The sequence below is a fragment of the Leptonotus elevatus genome, chromosome 2, assembly GCF_054856555.1.
Source record: "Leptonotus elevatus isolate MCC_2025b chromosome 2, RoL_Lele_1.0, whole genome shotgun sequence".
NCBI lineage: Eukaryota > Metazoa > Chordata > Actinopteri > Syngnathiformes > Syngnathidae > Leptonotus > Leptonotus elevatus.
This window is the reverse complement of record NC_141240.1, coordinates 13,621,721-13,644,539: the sequence shown is the minus strand read 5'-3', so window position 1 is coordinate 13,644,539 and position 22,819 is coordinate 13,621,721. Positions and strand designations below refer to the sequence as shown.

General features: G+C 40.1%; 1 protein-coding gene across 1 annotated transcript; it reads right to left on the bottom strand.

The window, feature by feature from the left end:
• Window positions 1-262: 262 nt before the first annotated feature.
• On the bottom strand, window positions 263-17,979 carry LOC147178500 (carbohydrate sulfotransferase 11-like). Its single transcript, XM_086066918.1, has 4 exons — window positions 17,469-17,979; window positions 5,961-6,037; window positions 4,067-4,231; window positions 263-3,973 (listed from the first exon to the last, which is right to left on the bottom strand). Exons 1-4 carry the CDS (start codon window positions 17,560-17,562, stop codon window positions 3,293-3,295), a joined length of 1,017 nt encoding a protein of 338 aa, XP_085923044.1. The 5' UTR covers window positions 17,563-17,979; the 3' UTR covers window positions 263-3,292.
• Between the last annotated feature and the right edge of the window lie 4,840 nt (window positions 17,980-22,819).

The window sequence follows — 22,819 nt, the reverse complement described above, 5'->3', positions numbered from 1 at the left end:
CATTATACTGAAATTTGTGATGAACTGAATATTCTTTATTTGATCCAGTCACCCCCTTCTGGAAGTAGGAGCTGAAAGTGGATGTGAATGTGAAAAGTCAAGCTCGAATAGAAAACGCTGTGAAATATTTCAGCTTTTTATTTTATTTTATGTAATTTAGATTTCTGGTTACAATCAAAATGAGTAGGATAGAATTTAGGGGCAAACTGGCCTTCTGTAAAGCATTGCACTAAATACAGTACAAACAAAATATCTCTTGAGCGCAACCTCCCCAGCACTCAATTTAGTACCCTTTATTGTTTATGCTACAATTTTGCAAGTCAGTTTCCAACATCATGTGAAAATGAAATTGCACACAATTATTGTTGGAAGCATCTTCATAAAATACACATTTGCAATTTTTCCCTCAAAAATCAGTACCAAAGCACCACCCCTTTTATAAAAAGTCCACACTTATGCAACGATGATGTTGGTGGATTCCACCACTTCATGTCCCAGGTGGGACCTAACAAGGGAAGCTCTGACCCGAGTTGAGCTTTACTCAAGCGTCCACCACAGTCAAGCCGTTGTTTATACAGCATAGCTGCCCAGTGCAAAACAGGCGGCAATAGTGGAGGGATGGCAAGTTCTTACTGGAATTGGGCAATGACTGTAAGCCGAAATGGAAATGACTCAGATGGCTAAGACACTGAGAACATGTGTTACAAGAATAAGTTTAAGTACACAAGCAGCCAGTTGTGAACAAATGAATGGGAGTTTTATTTGGCATCAGTTCATGTGCAAAAAGCAAGTAACTGGCTCCATGTAAGAAATCCATATTCACTCAAACTCGGCACGCAGTCTATTAATAGGAGGGGTGGGACAAAATGTCAATATATGTAATCGTTATCTCTCGCAGTACATTTATTGATATACTGTATAGACATCACATATGGACGTTGCGACTATCTGATTGTACATTGACAATATGTGTGATATTTATTTCTTTAAGGGAAATAAGAATCGCTTATGTTCACTGGCAGTGTCGTATAGAGCAGAATATTACCGTACCTGGAGCAGTTTGAGTCAGTTGAACATGTCGCTCAACTTCAGGTTGTTGTTGTTTTTTTTAAACTATCTGATAAAGTAGTTGAGAGTGAATTAAGAACGCATCTGCTGGTTCGAGGCAAGTAGTTCACCCCATTTTACACAATGGATTCAAGTTGCAATTAATACATTTTTCAAAACAGGTCATTAGGCCAACTTGATTAACAGATAATATGCACATGCCAAATGTAATTTCTTCATTTAAAAAAAAGCTACCATGCAAAATTACATTTCTATAACATTTCCCTCCTTAGATTACATAGATATTGCCATCTGGTTTGTGTCCAACGATGTTCTTGTGCAATCCATGTAACGTGATATTGTTTCTCTTGCTGGCAAAATATTGCAATGATATCAGATTGCATATTTTTCACCCATAGCCGATAAGACTACATACATTTCCATACAACAATAAATACCTAATGCATTGACATATATAATTTAGGTGTTTCCAGATAACAGAGGTGCTTTGGAATAAAAGTTCATGTTCACAGTCAGTACCCCCTTGCAGGAGGAGAACCTGCTCCTCGAAAATAAGGCTTCACTCAACAAGCCATGCTTGAGCCATGTTAGAAAATAATACATCTCCAGGGCTGGGCAATTAAATCTAAAGGTTTTTTTTTTTTTTTTGGTCACATAGTTTTTTTTCCCCTCCTGATATGTCTTTTTTTTTTTAGGGGGGTCACATTTGATCTATTTTCACCAAAAATCTAAAAAAATATTTTGTTGAACAGTAAGGAGCTAATTGGCTATAGAGGCATCAGACAATGAGCAACAAACATGTATATTTAAAGGCTGTTGAGAGCAAAGGAAGATGCTCCTGCTATAAACAGATAAAATAAGTAGAATTATTTCACAAGGAGCTTGACCACTCACTGAATCCATCACACTGAGCATCGCCATGGTGACATTATATATACTTTTATCCATACACTGTCCCATGCCGATGGTTGTGGTAAACAATCTGTACTGTAGCTCATCCAAATACATAACACACTTCAACGGGGTTCATTCCCAACAAGTCAGTCTATTACATCACTACTTCCACCCATGTGACTTCACAATAAGAGCACCTGGAAGTTTGCCAAACATTACAGTAGCATTAAATCAAGTTCCCATGGTTGAATAATATAGACTTGAAAAAAAAGTGCCCCATTAGAAATCATTTTCAGTGCAAGGGTGACATTGTAGCAAATAACGGCATTCCAAAAGCCTCAAGTTGTAGACAGGCTGATCTTTCTTGCCCAAGAGTGTTCATTAAAACGAGGCATCCTACCTGGCGTTATGTATACAAAGCATGCAGGATTTTGTGTACAGGGGGGAGAGGTTAATTTTATTTGCAAACAGCACCAGCATTCATTTGTGACATACTGTATTAACCCAAAAGAGAATATTTTTATTTATTGATGTTAGATTATCAAACATTTAAAATGTTTCATTGCAACATATTAAAAGGTTATGTTAAAAGGACGCTTTTTCCCTCCAAGTTTTGAATGTCATTGTCCTTTGCTTTTTATTTGTTTTTATGGGGAAAAAAATACTAATTTCAGACATCAGATTTTTTTGGGGACAACTAATCAAGGGATTTTACTTTTCCTTTTTACTCGGAGAGGAGTCAAGTCAAAAGTTTTCTTGACAATAATGATGTTCTATGCGCTCCCAAAAGTCTAAACACTGGATTCTGATATCTAATACTATGTTTTTGAAATATAAATTAAGAAGCTAATTTTTAGCAACCATTTTTTATCTGTCTCAGGGAGGCAGCCATTTTGTCACCTGCTGTCGACTGAAAATGACATCACAGTGCCTAATGGCTCAGGTAACAACCAATCACAGCTCACCTGTTTTCTAAAGCTGTGATGACATTTTCAGTCGACATCAAGTAACAAAATGGCCGCCCCATAAAAGTGGATTTTACTGCTCAGTACATATTCCACAAACACAATATTAATCAGAATACAGTGGGGCTGCATATAATATATTTTTGCTAAGAACATTTATGACTTGACTTACCCTTTCAAGCCATATCGCCCAGCCCTAGTACAAGTACTTTAACCAGAAAATTAAGTCGTTCTCTGCATATGAGGCTCATCGTACAGCAAAGAAAAGAAGGAATCTTCTCAGTCCACAGTGATATAAAAGTGCAAATTCTCCATCACGAAAACAATGAAGTCACTAATGGAGTCACCAGCTCAAGCCGCTCTCGTCAAGTTCTCAGGTACTCCGGAGTCGAGTAGTTGAAGAGCAAGAAGTCCATACGATAGAGGTTGAACAGTCTCTTTTGGTGAAAGGGACTAATGTGTTTAAAGAAGCGTGCCGCCATGTGTCCATCCGTCCTGGTGCTTTTACCGGACGTTGGGAACTGAACCGTGCCTTCCGCCCCCGCCAACGAGAGCACGGCGTGGGCATCCGGCTCCAGCGTCTCGTACTTGCCCACCACGTCGTAGTGGATCAGACACGGATGGCAGAGCGAGTGCACCCTCTCCCAGTGCTCATTGAAAGGCTCCTCACGTTGGGTCCGAGGGTCAACCAGATACTGGACAAACTCGTGGAAAGAAACGTCGCTCCCTTTCTCCAGAGCCTCCGGGTCCGGGTTAGTCCGGTGCCGCCGGACGATCTTGGTCCCGTAGCGTTTGTGGAAAGCTGTGTTGTAGCTGCGCGTGAACTTGTTGCGGTACGCCGACACCAGGCGCTCGAAAGGCTCCCTCACGAACACGAACTTGAGGTAGCTGCGGAGGCGGCGGTTGATCTCGGGGACCGAGAACTCGGACAGCGTGCGCAGCTTGCCCGCTACGTGGGCCTCATTGGCGGGGATGGCGAGGGGTTGAGTGTAGCGGCCGTCGCTGGTCAGGACCATGAGGACGCGCTTCCAATTGGTGCAGGCGACCTGGAAGGGATGCCGGATTACATCACACAAACAGCTGCAACCTCCAGTCCAGTCGCAATACTGACTGCATTCAGAAAGGTGATAAGAACCAACCTTGGGTACGTAGCAGTAAATGAGGCTGTGCTTGTCGTCCACAATGAGGTGCTTGAGATCTTCTGGAGAAAGGACCCGCCGCTTCTTGGTATGGCTCAGACAAGCCTGCTCCAGCAGCTCCCTGCGACCATGAAGCGTCTTCTGATCAGCCAACAGCTGCAGCTGCTAGTGGGACAAGTTCAAATAATATTAGCAGGGGCGACTTTTGCATGGTGGCATGAACAGCTGGGATGAATGGTTTAGTGGTTAGCGTATTTGCCATGTAAGCAGCAGGTCTCCACTCAGGTTTTCTTTCTTTCTTCCCTCTTCTCCCTTCCTCCTCCACTACAATTTCTTGCAAGTGGACGTTTTGTTTCAAACGTTTATTGAAGAATTGAACATCAGTCCAATCTCCACAGCTGGCCGGTCTTGCATGGCCACACAGTGCTCCTTGGCAGCAGCCGGCTCGGACAAGAGGGGTGCGGCAACCACACGGGAAGAGGCGGGGTTTTACTGAACCGGGCGTTTTACTTCCGCCTTAGAAAAATAGCCAGCAAACGACCTAATATTTCATTGAAAAAAATACATCGCCATGGTGTCAAAGGTAAGATTAAATCATTATATGCCTATAGTTAACTGTGGAAGGGCTTAAAATTCCGTGATGTAAACCCTTTAATTTGGCTTGCCATGCTACGTTAAACAAAATTCATGCTTGTAAGGTGAGAAGGTGGTTTTCTTCTGTATCACATGTTAAACATGTGTAGCTAAACAACAAATGCTAAAAAAAAAATTCTTCTGGCCTAGTGGTAGAGTGTCCGCCCTGAGACTGGTAGGTCGTGGGTTCAGTCAGTCTCCGGCCGGGTCATACCAAGGACTATAAAAATGGGACCCATTTGCCTCCCTGCTTGACACTCAGCATTAAGGGTTGGAATTAGGGGGTGAGATCATCAAGAATGATTCCCGAGCGCGGCTCCTGCTGCTGCTCACCGCTCCCTCAGGGGATGGGTCAAATGCGGAGAAAGAATTTCGCTGGGTGTGACAGTCAGTGGTACTTGAACTTTACTAGAACTGTCCTTCAAAATGTACAATGGACCTCTGTATAGTCTCGGTTTGTTTTTTTTGTTTTTAACCTTACGTCTTTCGTAGAAAACCTTTTCTATTTTCTTTAACCTCTCAGAACAAGTCATACAAAGGATTTTTGTTTTTGTTTTTTGACAGCAAAATATTCTCTGCAGCACAATTTATGGTATTTATTGTGTTGTAGGTGTGGCATGGTGGATGACTGCTTAGTACGTCCGCCTCCCAGTGCTGAAGACGTGAGATCGAGTCCAGGCTTCGGCCTTCCTGGGTGGAGTTTGTATGTTCTCCCTGTGCCTGTGTGGGTTTTCTCTGGGTATGCTGGTTTTCTCCCACATTCCAAAAACATGCATGGCAGGTTAATTGAACACTTTATATTGTCCCTAGGTGTGATTGTGAATAATTGTTCATCTCTGTGTTCCCTGAATTGGCTGAACTGGTTCGGGGTGTACCCTGCCTACTGCCCTAAGCCAGCTGGGATAGGTTCCAGCACCCCCGCGACCCTCGTGAGGAATAAGTGGTTCAGAAAATGGATGGATGATTGTGTTGTAATGTCTCTTAAATTGAGATAATGCTATTGTCGGCCCTAAACATCCCAAAAACATCACACCTATGAACAGCACAGACAAAAAAAAAAGCTACATTGGCATGAATAGGCCTTTTTTTTTTAATGATCTGTCATTATTTTTTGGTGGGAATTTTGTGCCTTGGTACTTGGTATTGGTGACCACTCAAGAGTTGAGTACTCGTACTGATACCGGTCTGAAAACAAGTGGTATCGAACTTAGCTTGACAAATATTGACAATGGGAATGCAACATGTGCGTTTGTGTTCTCACCTGGTCTCCACTGTAGAGGGTCTGCAGTGGACTTCTCCTGCTTTTCTCTGGTCTGTTGCCGGTCCCAACACTGGGTTCTGCAATCAAGACATTTGTAGGTCACATTCTATGTGCAGGCATGAATGAACCCGTGTTCAAGCTCTATTTGTCCATTTGCTATACCGCTTGCCCTAATTAGGGTCATGGGCCTGGTTCCTATTCCAGCTGATTATGTGAGAGGTAGCATATACCCTGGACTGGTCGTCAGACAGTCAACAGGGCACATGTACTGTTAACAAAAATTCACTATCACATCACACCTGGGGCTCTATTTTTGTAGACCGGCGCCCGTGCGCTTGGCATAAAAATGAGCGTCTCGTCATTTTTGTGCCCAAGTCTAGTCTACTGCGTTGCACCTCGCTGGGCATTTCGGTGGACACAGCTGCCGCGCCCCTGGCGTATCTGGCAGTTTAGTGACAAAAAGTACACTAAATTCTAGACTTGGTAAAACCCGCTCTAACTTGTGGCACAGGTGGTATAACGCGATTTTGGTGGGTTTGATCAAGGCGCAGGCAGAAGATTCGACGCGTGTGGTGGATATTTCATTCATAAGTATGACAACAGCGTTGGACAATCCCTTATTGTAGAAATCAATTCATTGAACAAATTATTATCGTTATTTTCAAAATATTTTAAAAGCACACCCCTGACTGTGATTTTTGTTTGTGTAATTTGTTTTAGCAATATCATATTAGACAACTGTGATAATTTGGGTTAATGAATCAGCAGTCATTATTAGTCGTTTGGATTATTTGAGAAAATGGTACAAATTATGATGCCTGTCCACTAAAATATAAGTATAGGCTGATTTACAACAAATGTGAGTAATACACTTTAAAAGAGTTGTGTCCCGTTCTTCAGCAGTTCCAAGCTTCTCCCGTGTGACAGTACTCAGGATATGACTACATGAGGAACTGAAACAGTCAATCACATGAAAATACTAAAATAAGGTTCAGTTCACCATGACTAGCGAAGGGAGGGCGAGAGAATGTTGTGTATCAACATTGCTTCGTGAAAAATAACTATCTTGTGATTAGCAAATGTGATGTAATAATGTGTGGGTCATCGTTGACTCGAACCTCCCAAGAATTCATAGTAACTCTGCATTTCATGTTATTTATTTATTTATTTTATTCTGCCGTCTGCCTTCAGCTTTATGGCTTTCTTAACTCTGTGCTCTTCAAGTGCTCAGGATACATTTAATAGCTGGAGACCAAGGCAGTTCACCAGCAGATGACGGAAAGTGTGAAAGCAAAAGAGGCCTGTAAATGACAGCGAGAGAGAGCCTGTGTCCACCAGATGTGTCTTTTTCTAAGATGCAAGTGCTCACAACCTCATTTTGCAATGAACTTCCTTAAGCGATAATTACATTAGAAATGCCTTGTTGCACCGTGGCTCTCCTGTGTTGTGGACACAGTTGCACATGGCCCATAGTTAAAATGATTAACTCTGTGGTTTGGGATGGCTTAATCCTCCATGACTGTGTTAATAATGACCTGATTCTGAACCCTGATGACGAGAATGTGGAATATTGATAAAGGGAGTTTCATGCTATTGTGCGTACAAGATATGGAAGTCAAGCAGACAAGTGTCTTTTTAAGAAGACGTATAAAAACGATGACCAGTACATAATTGTGTTTTAACTTTTGCTGGGGCTGTTTATGGATATTAGTGGTGTGTTGATAGGGTGTGGGATAACTGTAAAGGCTATATAAAGGTAGACGGCGCGCTCGAAAATGATGCAAGCCTAACTGTGCCAGTTAGAATTTGGCTTTCATGAGATTTATTTGTAATAAAAGTGCAAACAAAAGTAAACAAATACAACTGACTAGTTCTAGTCTTTGGTTAAAATAAAGGAATGTGCGAAATAAAAACAAAATACAGGTTGAACTGTTAAGTATGACACTAGTCTATGAAGTTAGCAACTGTATAATACACACAAGTAAAAGCTCTGTTTCCGGCACAGCAGGAAAAACAGACCTTTTTAATGCACTGAATAACAATAATAATAATAATAATAAATTAGATCCTAATGAGCATATGAGAGGATGGATATGGATGGTATTCAAAAGAGACAAGCGCTCTGTCAGCCCCTGTGGAAATGAAGTCAACAAATAAACATTCATTATGATGATGATGATGATGATGATGATGATTATTGTGTGATATATGTGAACTGTAGACTTGTGGAGCCAATTGGGACTTTTGTGATTGAGGGCTACTGCATATCAATAAACTTGACTTGTAATGTCATGTCTGCCCACACTAGAGCGAATCTGATTCTCAGCTCATCTAGCCTTGTCCTCCCTCTTCAATTAAATTGTTCCACTGTTGGCGCACGACATTCCAGCTGCAGCATGCCATTCCGGTGTCTGTCTGATTTCCCCCACAGCTGCCCTGTTTATCTTGATCCTGTCTGAGGGGCCAGTTGTGTGTCAAGCCTAATAAACACTTCGCATTGAAAATAAAATCTTGCTGCAATGCTTTCATGCATCTGTAATTTTAATTTTATTTGAGCAAATTATGTTAATTTTAAACACCACAATCACGATTGGAAATTTCCATACCATAAACTCTTGTCAGGACCTCATTCACATGAGAGGTTAAAGGTTTTACAGAGTTGCAGTTAAGGTCTGCCGTATTTTGATCCGTAGAAACCATCTTTCTCTGCGTCATATGTTCCGTCACACTAGCAAACCACAACTTCCTCTCAGACCCAGGAAGTGAAGCAATGCAGACGGTTGAAGCAGAGCCCCTTCACAAACGGGCCAGTATTCAGAGTCAGGGTCTGTTGGTGTTGATACTTTATTAGTGTCCACTAACCCAACGTGTCATTATAAACAGGGCAGCACTAGCTTAAAACAATTGGTGGAGAAGGATGCTTGAGAACGTGTGGGCCAGTTGTTTAATCTTCAATCATCACAAAATCTCAGCCCGACTTGGTGAGCAATTTAGCTTCCTTGTTTAAAAACCTCTTCCCGTCTGTGATCATCACAAAGAGCACAGAACAGTGTGTGACATAGTGGCTATGTACAGCAACAAAAAAGTACATTGCTATATTCCATCTATTGAAAGTGAAAGAACATTATGGGTTCCGTGGTTGATTATTTCATCCACCTGTTTGAAAGCGCTATATAAATAAAGATGACTTGGCTGGACTAAAGTATATACACAAAGTACATATCAGTCCTGAAAGGGAAACCAAAGTAAAACAAAGCAAGGAGCCTCCCTAATGTGAGGGCAGTCACACGCTTAAGAGCTACACATGCTTGCAATTACACTGACATAATGATGTGAGTTTACAATCGGTGATATCCTTTCTAAGCTTGTACAGACACTTCCTTTTAAATGATGCTTTTAATGATAGGGCACACGCACCCCGGGGTAGGCGTCCAGTGTTGTGCTGAAGAATAGCTACAACGATACCGGTTCTCTGCTGGCTTGCACTCACATTGTGCTTGTGTTATGCTCACCACATTTACACACACCATCACTTTGTGATAGGTCGCTTTCTTGACTTTGTCATTTAGTTTTTTTTATCATTCAAGGTGGTGGTTATAATTATAATTGGCCAGGGGAACGATTGCATCCTTTATCCGAAACATACATACATAACACATTTTCACTATTTTCAACTGTGTTGACTTTGGGGCAAGGAAATTCAGCATGCTTGAGCACGGCTCGTGTAACGGAGCATAGTATGAGTTGCCTAGAGTCAGTTTGCCCTTTCGTTTGGTTATACAAGCTTTGTACTTGCATTCAAATGGCTCAACACTGCAAATCAACACATATCATCCTGAGAACCAGCCTATTGATTTGTGTCCACTGTAATGAACATTTTATTTTGGTATACTGTATATATTTTTGACTCATTTGAGCTAACCTACTAAGACCTGATGTGCTCAGTCGAGGACATCCCGGCCTTTCTACTGATATCTCATGTGTTGGGGTGGGACCAAAGGAACGTTGCTTTCCTGCTGAGACAACATGAAAACTGCAGCAAAACACAAATGCCAGGAAAAGAGTAAAATATTGAATTACTATTCTGTGAATTATTCAATTTGTAATTGAACAGTAGGCATACTATAAATCTCAAAATATTTTTTTAAATAAAATTTTGTGAGTGGAAGTTTTAGCTCCAAGAAGGCAGGAAATCCCCCCTACCCCATCCCCACTTTAAAAAAAAAACGGACACAAAACAATTTAAAATCTCCCATCTACGTGCAATGGAACCCCCCCCCCCCCCAAAGAAAACAAAGAAAACAAACAAGCAAACAAAAAACTATAATAATAATAATAATAATTAGAATTTCTTACAATTAATTTGATAAGAATACATTAAGCATACATTAAGCCTGCTTATTTGGCTGCACATTTTTTTCCCATTAGTTAATGGCATTGTTTTAGGTACATTAACTAAAATTAATAAATAAAATCGATCAATTATTAAATCAAATATTGCAATAATATTGAAATCACACTATTCAACACCTATATCACACATTGCATGTTTTTAACAACAGCGAACAGCCCAACAATACCAAATTTTGATGACTTTTTCCTACCATTTTTTCTTTTGCAAAAAATATCAGCGTTATCTCACAACATATCAACAGACCTTTCAGTTATGTAAAACATAAAAATACTTAATACTGACTCAAGTTAAACATGGTTTTAGAGCAGCTCTCTAGCAAATAAAAAAGCTCATCGCTGAGAAGCCACAATATCGAAATATGTAACAAACAGCATAATGTCCTAGAATTATTATTTTTGCACCCTTGCCCTAGTAAGGCAACATTGCAGAGGTGGCCTTTAATTTCAAGCAGTTTACACAAATGGCACTGGGGATTCGATGACATCACAGTTCACACAAATGACCACAAATGCTGTCATATGCATGAATAAGTATTTGCTTTTGTGGGCCTTATGAAATGTGTCTTGAATTTGACACCCGTGATGTAAAAGCTTGGAAGGCCTGATTAATGCACCATTAATGGCCATATTTTGCCCATCTCATTCCGAGAGAGGCATCCCATCATTGTTTTATCACAGCCGGGTTGAGGTCATACTACATAAAACAGCCCATGCACAGCAGCGGTGATGCAGTCATACAGATCTTGTACAAACGTAACACATTTCTGCGTACGTGTCCACTTTCAAATACTACGGTGTGTGTGGGTATGCCTACAGTAAGCGTGAGCTAAAATTAGCTATGGTCAACTGACTCACTCAGAAGGCCTTAATGTCTTCGGTTTAAAGCTGCAAGGAGGAATCCATCACTGTCATGAGAAGCAACTGAGTGGACTTTACCTCTGTGAGCTAACTGTGGCGCATCTGTGAGAAACTTGTCTGGTCCTGACTTTTTGTAAATTGGATCCACTTCTGTTGACTTTTGGTGATTATGCTGGAGCTGTTAGCAAATTAGCACATAGGAATAGATTTGACTCTCGTAAACGCTCACAATATCACTTTGTTTTCCAATAGTATACACATTGCAAAGTGCATTGCTTCACACTATGCTGATACCGGGCAAGGTAGCAAACTCAAACGACACACTGCACAACTGTGTGACAAGTGAGTTGTTGACTTTTTCTAGGCAAATAAAAACTCGAGAGGTAAGCTTTTTTTGTGTTTTGCCGCCATAGACCCTCATTTCTTTAGTCAATCAACTCATCCTGTATTGCAAGTAAATGTGTGGTCTTTTTTTATTTTTTATTCATATGAACAAGTGGGTGCTGTGCACTTCTCTCGGCTTAATAAGTTGCAGGTTAAATAAATAAGCATTTTTGTGCAATCCAACCAATCTTGTAAACATAGTTTTCTTTTTCGTTCCACCACACAAACTCGAAATGTTACATTTGGTAATCTAAAACTAAACTACTATAAAAACTTGTTGTTGTGCTTTTGTACTTCTTTGTGATGATTGCTAAGTAGTGTTGTCACGATACCAAAATTTTGACTTCGATGCAATACCTGCTTAAAATACCTCGATACCGGTACTGAAACAAAATCTAAAACATCAGCAAAAGCAGCTAAATTATTTTTATGAATTCAAAATATTAGGATGTATACATGTTAATTTACGTAAATACTGTATATATTTATGTATATAATGTATGTGCTTTCACATTGCATGCCATATTCTTGAAGTACTGTATTTGACTGCATTTGTTGTTATCCGTTTTAAATATTGGTAATACAGTGGCACTCCTCCCATGACTCGATGTAATGTTGCTTGAGTGTGCGTGCATGTCTCTGCTCTTCTCCACTCCGCTCCCAATGGGGTAGATGCCACGGACTTCCAACTTCCGCGTTCCAACACTGGCACCCCCACCCCTGCGCCCCCCAACCGCACGCTACCGCTCATCGGCGGGAGGGCGTCTCGTCGACGGGAACGCGCAACCGAGGGGCACAAAGGCAGAAGCGCAAGTACTGGGACGCGGCCCACATGTCGCAAACCGGAAACGGAAACAAAGTTGATGGGTGAAAACCCGGAAGTCCCGTCTCCTCTGTGGCATATAGCCCATTAATCGAATGTGCAATAAAATACTACAAACTGGGAACAAATAATTCACATTGGACTTATTTTTTAAGGTTAGTGTAAAAAAATGTCACAACCTGTCGCTCTGTCAGTCATCTGGGCTTTTTCTATGCATAACTGTGATTTCCTACTGTGAGCACCTTGAGTCCACTGTAGGGCCAGGAGTGATTGTTGCTTTTTATTTTCTGCTTCTCTGTGAAAAAACATTTGCTTTTGTTACAAAACGTCATGTCAGTTGGCTTGCTGTGGCTGTCGGCCATGTAAGAAAAAAAGTTCCATAGACACTTTGCGAGTCGTACTTCTCAACGAGGAGTGGCCGGCCAGCGAGCTCGTCAGTGTTCAGTGCGTGAAGCCATCTTCCTGAGCCCTCTCGCACACAAGCTGAAAGAGGCGTGCCGCTTAAGGCGTTTTCCGCATATTGGTAGACAGGCGGCCATGCGTGTATGTGTACCCGCCTTTAAAAAAGAGTTGGCGGGCTGTCTCGTATTTATTTATTTAAGTGCCGGTGCAAAAATGTTTTGATACTGAGCCGTTTTTGACGCCAAAAAATCGAGGTACCGGTATCCCATGCAACACTATTGCTAAGTGAGTTCCGCCCACCTACTCAACACTTAGCATACAAAGTAAAGGCGCAAGGAGCGAGGACCTAGAGAAATGAGATGAGCCCATAAACGCAGAATCGTATTTACTTCCATTGACACTATGTGCCACGTGACGTTGTATTTTGTGAGCATACAGTATATGTCACTCGACATGTCACTTCATGGATGCATTCTGTTCAGATTAGAAGTCACATTTGTTCTTTTAAGGTGAACAATTACTTCAAAAGATTGGATTTAACAAAACAAAAAAACGAATTGGGCATCATGCCTTGCAGTGTGAACGTAGCCATTAAGCGGTGATCATGTCAAACTTATGACCCCAATCTATAACTCTTTCATTCCTAAGGTCAACTATTTTTTTTCTCATTGACTGTCACATCAAATTCTTGTAGAGTTGTCAAAATTAATCGATTAATCGTTAAGTAATCAATTATCACATTAGTCGACAACTATTTTAATAATCGAGTAATCATTTGGAGCCACTTTTTTATTTAAAATTGTCCAAATGCTCTGATTTCAGCAAATCAACAGTATTTGTTTACTGATTTCTGTAATTCCTCATAAAAGAAGACTGATTATCTTCTGTGTTTAATCAAAATAAGACATTTGTTTTTACTAAAACAATGACGAAACTTGTAACACGGTACAACATCAATCCCCCCCCCTTTTTTTTTTAAATCACTATATGAAAATGAAGTACGAAATAACCACCAACCACTGGTTAATAAACAATAATCAGGAAAAAAAAATTGTAATACACTTTAAAATGAATCCAATTTGTCGATTAATCCACTGAATAAATAATCAGTAGATTATATGAATAAATAATCAGTAGATTAATCGATTCTAAAAATATTCAATAGTGACAACACTAAATTCTTGTTTGAGCGGACGATGAGACTGATGAGTTTTTATTGGCACACTTGATAGAGCTTGTATTTCTTTCCTGAGAGCCACCCTGAGGGTGTTGGCACAGGAAGTCAGACAATGGATGCAAAACAATAATATGCAACAAGCTTCCTGTACAGCAATGCAGGGTGTGCCTGATAAGGATATACAGTCTGGGTCTACCAGATAATTGGATTTCCTAAGATAAATCATTAGATGTCATAGGCTGAGACAAAAGTTAATAAGGTGCCTCAGTGTTATGATCCAAGCCAGCAATATTTTGGACAGATCACCTTTAAAGAGCTGTCTACAAATATAAGTGCATATGAGCTGCAAAACCAAGTACCACACATGTACTAACATGTACTTTGAATTTCTATCAATCCATCTTGTCTACTGCTTATCCTTGGGTAAAGGGGTGGGGGACATTCTGACATCTCTCCATCAGCATTCCTTCTCATTGTAATGTGTAGTGTATATATTTTTTTAAATGTGTACATTCTCAAAAATGTTTTGCATGAGTGATTATCACATGTCAAACATGCATGCGTCCATGTTCATAAATCAGACAAGTTCTTTCCTTATTCACCAGTCGGATCAAGATAAGAAAAATTGACAACCTGCACGTTGACGTTCATCATGAGCTTGACTGGGCCTCGAGTGGCTACTGGCGAGCCTGTGCAGCAGACAAGCTCATACAGGACAAGCAGCACGTGTGGTGTTGAACGCCTCTCACGTGGGCTGTGTGCACTTAAGGCTATTCAGGTGTGGTGTGTCTCGTGTGAAAAATGAATGCCGCTCAAATTCACAATGTATATTTTGGGACATTGGCTGACATGTTGCATGTGATTACATGACTTAGAATTATAGCCAGGGGTGCACATAAAAACTTTGGCATGGTTCTCGAATGAGCACCAGAGGTTGTTGTTTGCCGCTCATTATTTTCCCGACCCACCGACCTCATGGATGAACTTAAACTTGCGGTACATCTGGGCAAGTTAGTGCCCAAGAGCTACATCCAGCCTGTCCATAGTCTCTACAGTCTTTATGAAATCAAAATAAAACGTCAAGTATGCATTGCTTTTATTTTTGATGCGCTTGCGTGTCAACAGTACAAACAAACAAAAGCAGCAACTTGACTTCAAGGTTGCCAAGTTAAAAATATTGTCATTTTCGTCAGTGACGTCCCTGAACAATCTAGCAATTAAACAAAAAAATTAAAAAATTACTAACCGCGATCCTCTTATTCGCACTCATTTTATTTCCTGCACAGCGAAGGGAACTTGCCCTGGTAATGAACTGGGATCCTAAGAATGGCTCATAGTGGTTTGTTGTCAATGTCAGCACACTTTGAAAATATAGGGGTGTGGGAGGGTATATTTGGACACTCTAGACATGTCTTTAGTGAATGTTAATTAAATGGTGATTTATCATTAATATACTGTATTTTGGCTGTCTGTCAAAGCCACAGTTAAGCAACACTGATATAACTGTCTCACCAGCCTAGTCAAGCCAGCCACCACCACAAAGGTTGTTCGAAGCTTTGTGGGAACATTTATCTTCATCCTGCAGTTAAGAGTACGTGTTCGTCATTATTATTGTTATTATTTGTTGTCTTTTATGTTTTCATAAGATCCGTTTTGTTGCATATGCACCCTAGAACACGACAATAATGTCTTCTATTTGCATTCCAATGCGGTAACAAAACTGATCACACTTAACCCGCATTTTTTCTGCTGGGGAATCTTTCTAAAATAGTATTTAATTCTTTATTTACTTTTTACTGATTTTGAGTTTTTTTCCCACATAAGAACAACATGGAAAAAAACACCGGCCGCTCATGAAACTCACAAAATTCCCCACATCAACATGGTGGGATAATACACTAGAGGCTTTAAAAGGATATAGATGGATGGATGGATGGATGGATGGATGGATGGATGGATGGATGGATGGATGGATGGATGGATGGATGGATGGATAGATAGATAGATAGATAGATAGATAGATAGATAGATAGATAGATAGATAGATAGATAGATAGATAGATAGATAGATAGATAGATAGATAGATAGATAGATAGATAGATACTTCATCTAGTCTAATCTAAGCAGGGGAAAAAAAGGATGTACATTTTCTTTGGGTTCGAACATGTAGGGGTATGTGTTAGTATAAGACAGATGATACTGGTGACTTGCCACCATCTTCAGTTTATCTGTGTGCAGTTAGCTTTGCATACTGAAGTCAAGTTATCAACCGTAGATATCTTTTAACCAATGTCACTCACTAACCTATATGGTACACTTTCATGTTTACATTTTGCTGATGCCACTGACTGACCAATTGAAAGCGAGAATGATGTCAAATGGTTTTCTTGTGATGCATTTAGCTTCAGATTTTCTTACACTTACATTTTTTTTTACTTAACTTGAACAGGAAACAGACACAGGGTACAAACTGTCAAATCAAATCAAAACTATCATATAAAAACCAGAGAAAACAAACTCTTGTAATGCGTGACCCAGAATTCATATTGACTAGTAATACAACTCCATTGCCCTTATACTCTTTTGTCTTTTCCCTGCTTTTCTACTGCCCTCCTCTTTTGTACTCTACAAATGGAAAAAGAGCTGTACAGGCTCACATGCTTGCTTAGAACCAATCAATCAAGGCATACTTCCTCACGCTTTCTTTCTCTCTTTTGAGTTCTGATTCCACTCCCAGGGAACTTTGCTGAGAGAAGTCTGCTGTCCCATAGGGGAGCAATATCTGCCTTCTTAAGTCAGATGGGCTAAGCCCAGGAAACAAAAGGAGAGGGGGTGAAGCAGAGGAATGCAGGGGGTCTCAGAACGTTTCACTATCCACAGTGCCCTTATTCATACTTGATGTACATCAGATTCAATTTGACTGGCCTCCGCAGATAAATCACATCACATTGAAAGTAATCCCTAATATCATGTTTTTCAAATTTATTTTTACCCCAGTAAATGCACTAAAGTTAATGTTATAAAATGAAGGCATAAGCAAGATAACGGTATTCCAAACTATGATTACATGGCCTGGGCAGAGGTCTACTATATAACACAGTTTAAGTACGGACATTAATTTATTATCTTGTGTAAAACTACAACAAACAAATGCATGTTTTTTTATCCACTGGCTGATTTTACAGTATGCAACAGTTCTCCTGTCAATCATTTCATAAAGCAGAGGCTTTTTACCTAAAAATTAACATCTCTCTAAATTAATAAGTAATAGTGATATACTTGCACTGTAAACCGCACAATATTAACGTAGATATGTAGCTCAAAAGTCCCCCCCCCCTTTTTAAACCTTTACTTTAATGAAACTCGATCGTAAGACAACCGCTGTGTGTACTTGTATTGAGGGTGATATAAGAAAGTTCTATTCCAAATAAAAGTGTCTGCATGACTTACCGGGCTTGCCAACACTCTGGAAGTAAAGCACCAGGACCACGAGAGAACCCAGGCACGTCGCCAGAAACAGGCGTCCTCCTCGGGGCATCCTCATCCTGACGCCCTGCCGGCTCAGCTGCTGGCGGGCCCCTCGTCGCGACCCCTCGCCGCTGTCCTTTTGCCTCGGCCCCGATCATAAAACGAGGGCGCAACTCGCCGAGGACCCGGCAGCCTTTCGGGGTATGAAACGGTGCGAAGAACGGCTGTGAGCAGCCATCCGAGACAAGTGTGGGCTGCGCTTTTTAACTGTTAAGCCTCTATGCGGGACACAAAGTGACTCACTGACGCTGTGCCCATGTGAAAGACGTCAAGCTAATTTACCTTTTCAGAGGACATCAGTCACTAATATTTCGATACCGAACGGTTAAAAGCAATCCTTCTTCGCGAATACCGTTTTAAACGCCGAATTGAAACTCAAGTCCAGTTTATTGAAGTTTTATGAGCTACTTCTTCGCCAAACATGGAGGGTCGTCGTGACGTCACAGCAACCCCCCTCCCTTGCCCCCCCCCCCCCTTCAAACCCCCAACTTGGAAACTTTTATTTTAACATGTTGCTCTCTCGTAGTCTAAAACGTCACGTTATCGTATCCAAACAACTATTTTTGCACATCCAGAGTGTTTGGTGTGTGTATTTATTGCTTAACATTGTAATTACGTTCTTAATCTTTAATCACAAAAATAAATTAGGCAGAACTTCCAAGGTTGACCAATGCGTTACATAATTTGACTTTTTTCCCATCAAAATCCAGGGTTACACTCACCCAATTTTGTAACTTTCTTAGCCCAACAAATTTAGGCAAAAAACAATTCAAATCTAAAATATCAAGGCACTAATTTTTGGACCAGCTGAAATACTGGAACACAAGTAACTCTGGCCTAGTCCCAATTTTTATAATTCTGCAAATGAGCGCATGAAAGCGGATCTTAGAGAGGGAGGGCTGCGCCTCTGTGGGAGTGGTCACATGACTTTCGTAACGGCAAAAAATAATGATGATGGTTCCAACAATGAATCAGATGGTTTGCGTTCAGAGTGCAGCCATATTTGACCCCAATCAGATTCCTCTTCAAATCAGATTTTTAGGGCTGACTGTCCAGACTGTTTTTAGCAAATCCGATCTGGCCCTATTCAAACTGATCCACATTATTGACCCATCTCATTAGGGGTGGGCGATAATCATCGTCATCGATATTATTGTCAACTTGGTTTTCACAATGTCCAATTTGACATTATCGAGTTTTAATACTATCTCAAAATGGGGGGGGGGGGGTACGGCTGAATTGATAGGCTGAAAAGTAGGAGGAAGTGATGAAAGTTCTCAATTGGCGAATCAGCATGCATAGACGGAAGAGGAGGTCATGATACGTCTTCATTCTGCAAATCAGCGGGCAGGATTCAGTCACGTGACTCAGTGGCGCCAGCCGTGAGGCAGACGGGAGAAGTGTTTGCAAGTGACAACATGGAATTGAAGTCTCGTATTAGTGACTAATAAACTTAGCAAGACTTAAGTCCACGTCCCCAGCCTGGAAATTATTTGGGGTTGACAAGACCAAAAAACATCGTAACGTGTGCTGAAAAACGCTCGCCGTGAAAAGCACTTTTGTTCCAACACAGACCATATGGTGGATTACGTGTCTTTGAGACTCCACAAGTACGACTACCGCTAAAGATAAGTAAAGCAGCCAAACACAATCAGAAAAGCCTCACTGCATTGAGCTAACACACACTGTAATTGACAAAGCAAGTAAACATTGGCAATGCCTCACAAACGCCGCTGTTATGCAAGCGAGTAAAAGTTGACCGGATGTTTCAATCCATATTGGCTTAATATTCAGTTTTTACATGCTTGTGCTCCGCATCATAGCTACATTTGCGACTTTATCACGTGTATTATGTGCAGGACAATTTCAGAAATTGCCCGTCCAAGATCGCGGTTGCATTTGTTGTCATTACAATATATGCAGGAAGCTGGCTCTTTCTTACCATTATATATATATATTATCTATATATTCGTTCCATCACCATCAAACCAAATCAACATATATAATATATATATATATATATATATATATATATATATTCCCCCCGCCACCCCCATTCTGACTGCTGTAGTAAACGGCTTTTGTCGTGATTTCTGTAGTATTTGGCAGTAGTGCACTAGTACATAGTGCAGATTAAAATGTGATGATGTAAATGGATGAATGTAAGGCAAAGCGCTTTAGGCACAATATAGTGTAGTTAAAGGCGCTATATAAAAAGTGATTTACCATTTACCAGATCTGTTATTATGGAATAATAAAAGACATTTAATTGACAAAGATTCAGAAAAATCAATGAAAACACCCTACATAGCCTGGAAATAATAATAAAGCTTTCATTAGTAAATGTTGCCGTAGAATATTGTTGTAAAATGTTTTGCAGAAGATGTATTGAGCAAATTAAAATATAAACAAGAGCTGTTCAAAAACGCTGTCAATAATTATTCTGTGAAGCGAGTGCAGATTTACAAGATTTTCCCCCCCTTTCTGTAGAATATTGTTAAAATATCGTTATCAAGTAACATCATACATCATATTGAGATATTTTATTTTGGCCCATATCGCCCACCCCTAGTCACACAGTTAAAAAGGGATGCTTTTCATGAATGTTTGCAGTAGAATAGTTTATGGAACTTTTCAATTGTGAAATAAAACGTGAAGAAAACATCGATCACCACATAATAGCAGATGCCTAACATTTTTGTAACATATTTGTATGATCGTTATTGATTTTACAGAATCTTGCTTTGAAAAGCCTCACTTTTAGAAATATCCCCAAAACGCCGTATTTGTTGAGCCATTCATATTATATCACCAAAGACAGCAAGCCATTTTGAACACTTTAGAATGCTCAGTAATTTGTACTGGAACTGAACAATAGTATCGGTTTGTGAAAAAATCTGAAATAGGACCTACAGTAGGAGGTTTCGAAAGAATTATGCGCAGTGCATCCCACCTCCATTGCAAGAAGCCATATCGCTGTGTCTTTGAACCAAAGTTGACTTGACTATGTGCTAAATTTGCCAGTATGACTTGACACTCAACCTTTGAATACACAGATATACAGATACGTTAATACTGGTCTGGATTTCACTTGAAACATCCCACCATATAATTTTTGCTGACCAACAACAGATTACTGTACATCATCTTGTATAATGCCCGTTTTGAGACGTGATCTCTTTATATTGTGATATTTTTTACTCTGGCTTTCAAAGGTGACTTTTGCTCGACTTGTCATCTTGTGTAGTGACGGTGCAGGTTGGGATGTTGAAGTCAAATTTGCCAACCACGCCCAGTGTGAGAACTTTAACACCCGAGACACACTGCCCCCTTTGTGTTGAACGCAAATGTGGTTCTCCTGACACACATCTAATTATGTGAATATGGCAACCCGCAACAGCTGTCTGAATGCACACTTCAGACATAGCAATGTCCCGCTTTGGTGAGTTCTGTCTGAAAGGCACTGTCGTACAATTATCGGTGGTTCAGAAAAAAAAATAAAATATATATATATTATTTTAATGGAAGACTGGTGGAGCTTCACAACTACAGTAAGCTACTATTGGTACTTTGTCTAATATGCTTTGCTTTAATATGAAGTTATGCCATAAATTGCAAAAAATAATTTCATTATAGATTTCACAACTCAAATAACATATAAACTATAACAGACATAGAAACATTTTTATTTTTAATGGTGAAAATTCCAAGAATATTACCAAAAACAAAACAAACAAACAAAACAATGCTATATAAGGGAAGTTGGGAACTATGACATAGAAATTTGATATGGACATCAAATAGTATGTTCTGTATATGTAAACCTTCTAACCAGAAGATTTCATAGAGCAAGGCCAATGGCCAATACACTCTAAAAACAGTTGGGTCAAAAATGGACGATCCACTACTTGGGTCTATTTGAGTCAAGAAATGGGTCTTTTAGTGTAAAACAACTAATAAATATTGGTCAGATCCTTTACTTGCGGGTCAAAAAATGTGGTTTCATTTTGTATAAAACAACCCAGAAAGTTGTGTCAAATTGACCCATAAAGTGAACCGGTCCATTTCTGATCCATAATTGGGTTACTTTTGACCCAACTGTTTTTAGAGTGTATACTGCATGTATTATTGCATCATGGAAAATCTTTGCAAGCCAGCATATAATGACGCAGGTTGTGTGTTCGTGTATCAAGACATGTCATGAGGAGGCCTTAACCCATTTGTGAGTGATGGAATTTTCGGGTGGTAATGTGCAGTTTCCCCTCTGGGATGCACAGGTTGTACGCTGCAGTTAGCGGTTCACTTCAGCACAACCCTCTGATCTCATATGGTTTTCTATTTGTGGTTCCGGGATGGGCTGGGATGGCTGGCCCAGTGTTTAGACGTAAGCGGCAAAGCTAGAAGACAATGACAGGGCCTTCAAACATACTCAGCAACATGAAGGGACTCTTTCCAGTAAATGAAACGAGACTATTTTTAAGTCTCAGAAAGTGTTTAATCACAAGCGTGTGTGAGTCCCGGCTGTAATGCACTGACTCTATCTTATCAAAAGGTCTCAAATAAGTCAACTGCACATGGTCAAAGTGCATTTGTGGACGATTCATCACATTTTAGAATAACCTCTTACGAAGGCTTCAGAACATGTATTTGAAAAAGAACTGCCAGTAACAAACCCTGTTCCGACAATGTCAAAGTAAGAACAAAAAAAGCCTCCCACAAACCCCATTACATGAAAAACACTTGATTTCACTTTAGTGTTTACAGTGTAAAGACTATGGACTGTAGAATTGCACATAAACCCCAAAAAATTCTGCCTACGAAAACTTGTGAAACAGCTGTACATATGATTAGAGAGAGAGAGAGAGAGAGAGAGAAAGAGAGAGAGAGAGAGAGAGAGAGAGAGAGAGAGAGAGAGAGAGAGAGAGAGAGAGAGAGAGAGAGAGAGAGAATGTATAGTTGATATGAGAAATGATATGAAAATACCAAAGTGCTTCAAGTAGACCTACTTTATTTTAGTTTATAGTTTCTTATTTTTATTTATAATTTAAAGGTTCTGTATTTATTATGTTCAAATAAATTGGGGTACTTTCACATATTGTACTGCAATTTATGTAATCTTGCTCTTGCGTGCATGCCGGAATCTTCCCGAGCCTAACTAATCCCAGTGTTTCCCACACCATGTTAATACCTGGGCGGGCCACCCAGGTAAATTGGCCGCCATCCAAATTTTTTCCCAGAAAATCTATTAAAAATGTATTTAAAAAGAAAAAAAT

Excerpts from the sequence above, each read along its gene's own strand:
- LOC147178500 (XM_086066918.1), bottom strand. The coding sequence starts at position 17,562 with ATGAGGATGCCCCGAGGAGGACGCCTGTTTCTGGCGACGTGCCTGGGT. Across the intron at positions 4,232-5,960 it reads CCCTCTACAGTGGAGACCAG|CAGCTGCAGCTGTTGGCTGA; the intron begins GTGAGAACACAA and ends TTGTCCCACTAG. Across the intron at positions 3,974-4,066 it reads TTTACTGCTACGTACCCAAG|GTCGCCTGCACCAATTGGAA; the intron begins GTTGGTTCTTAT and ends CATCCCTTCCAG.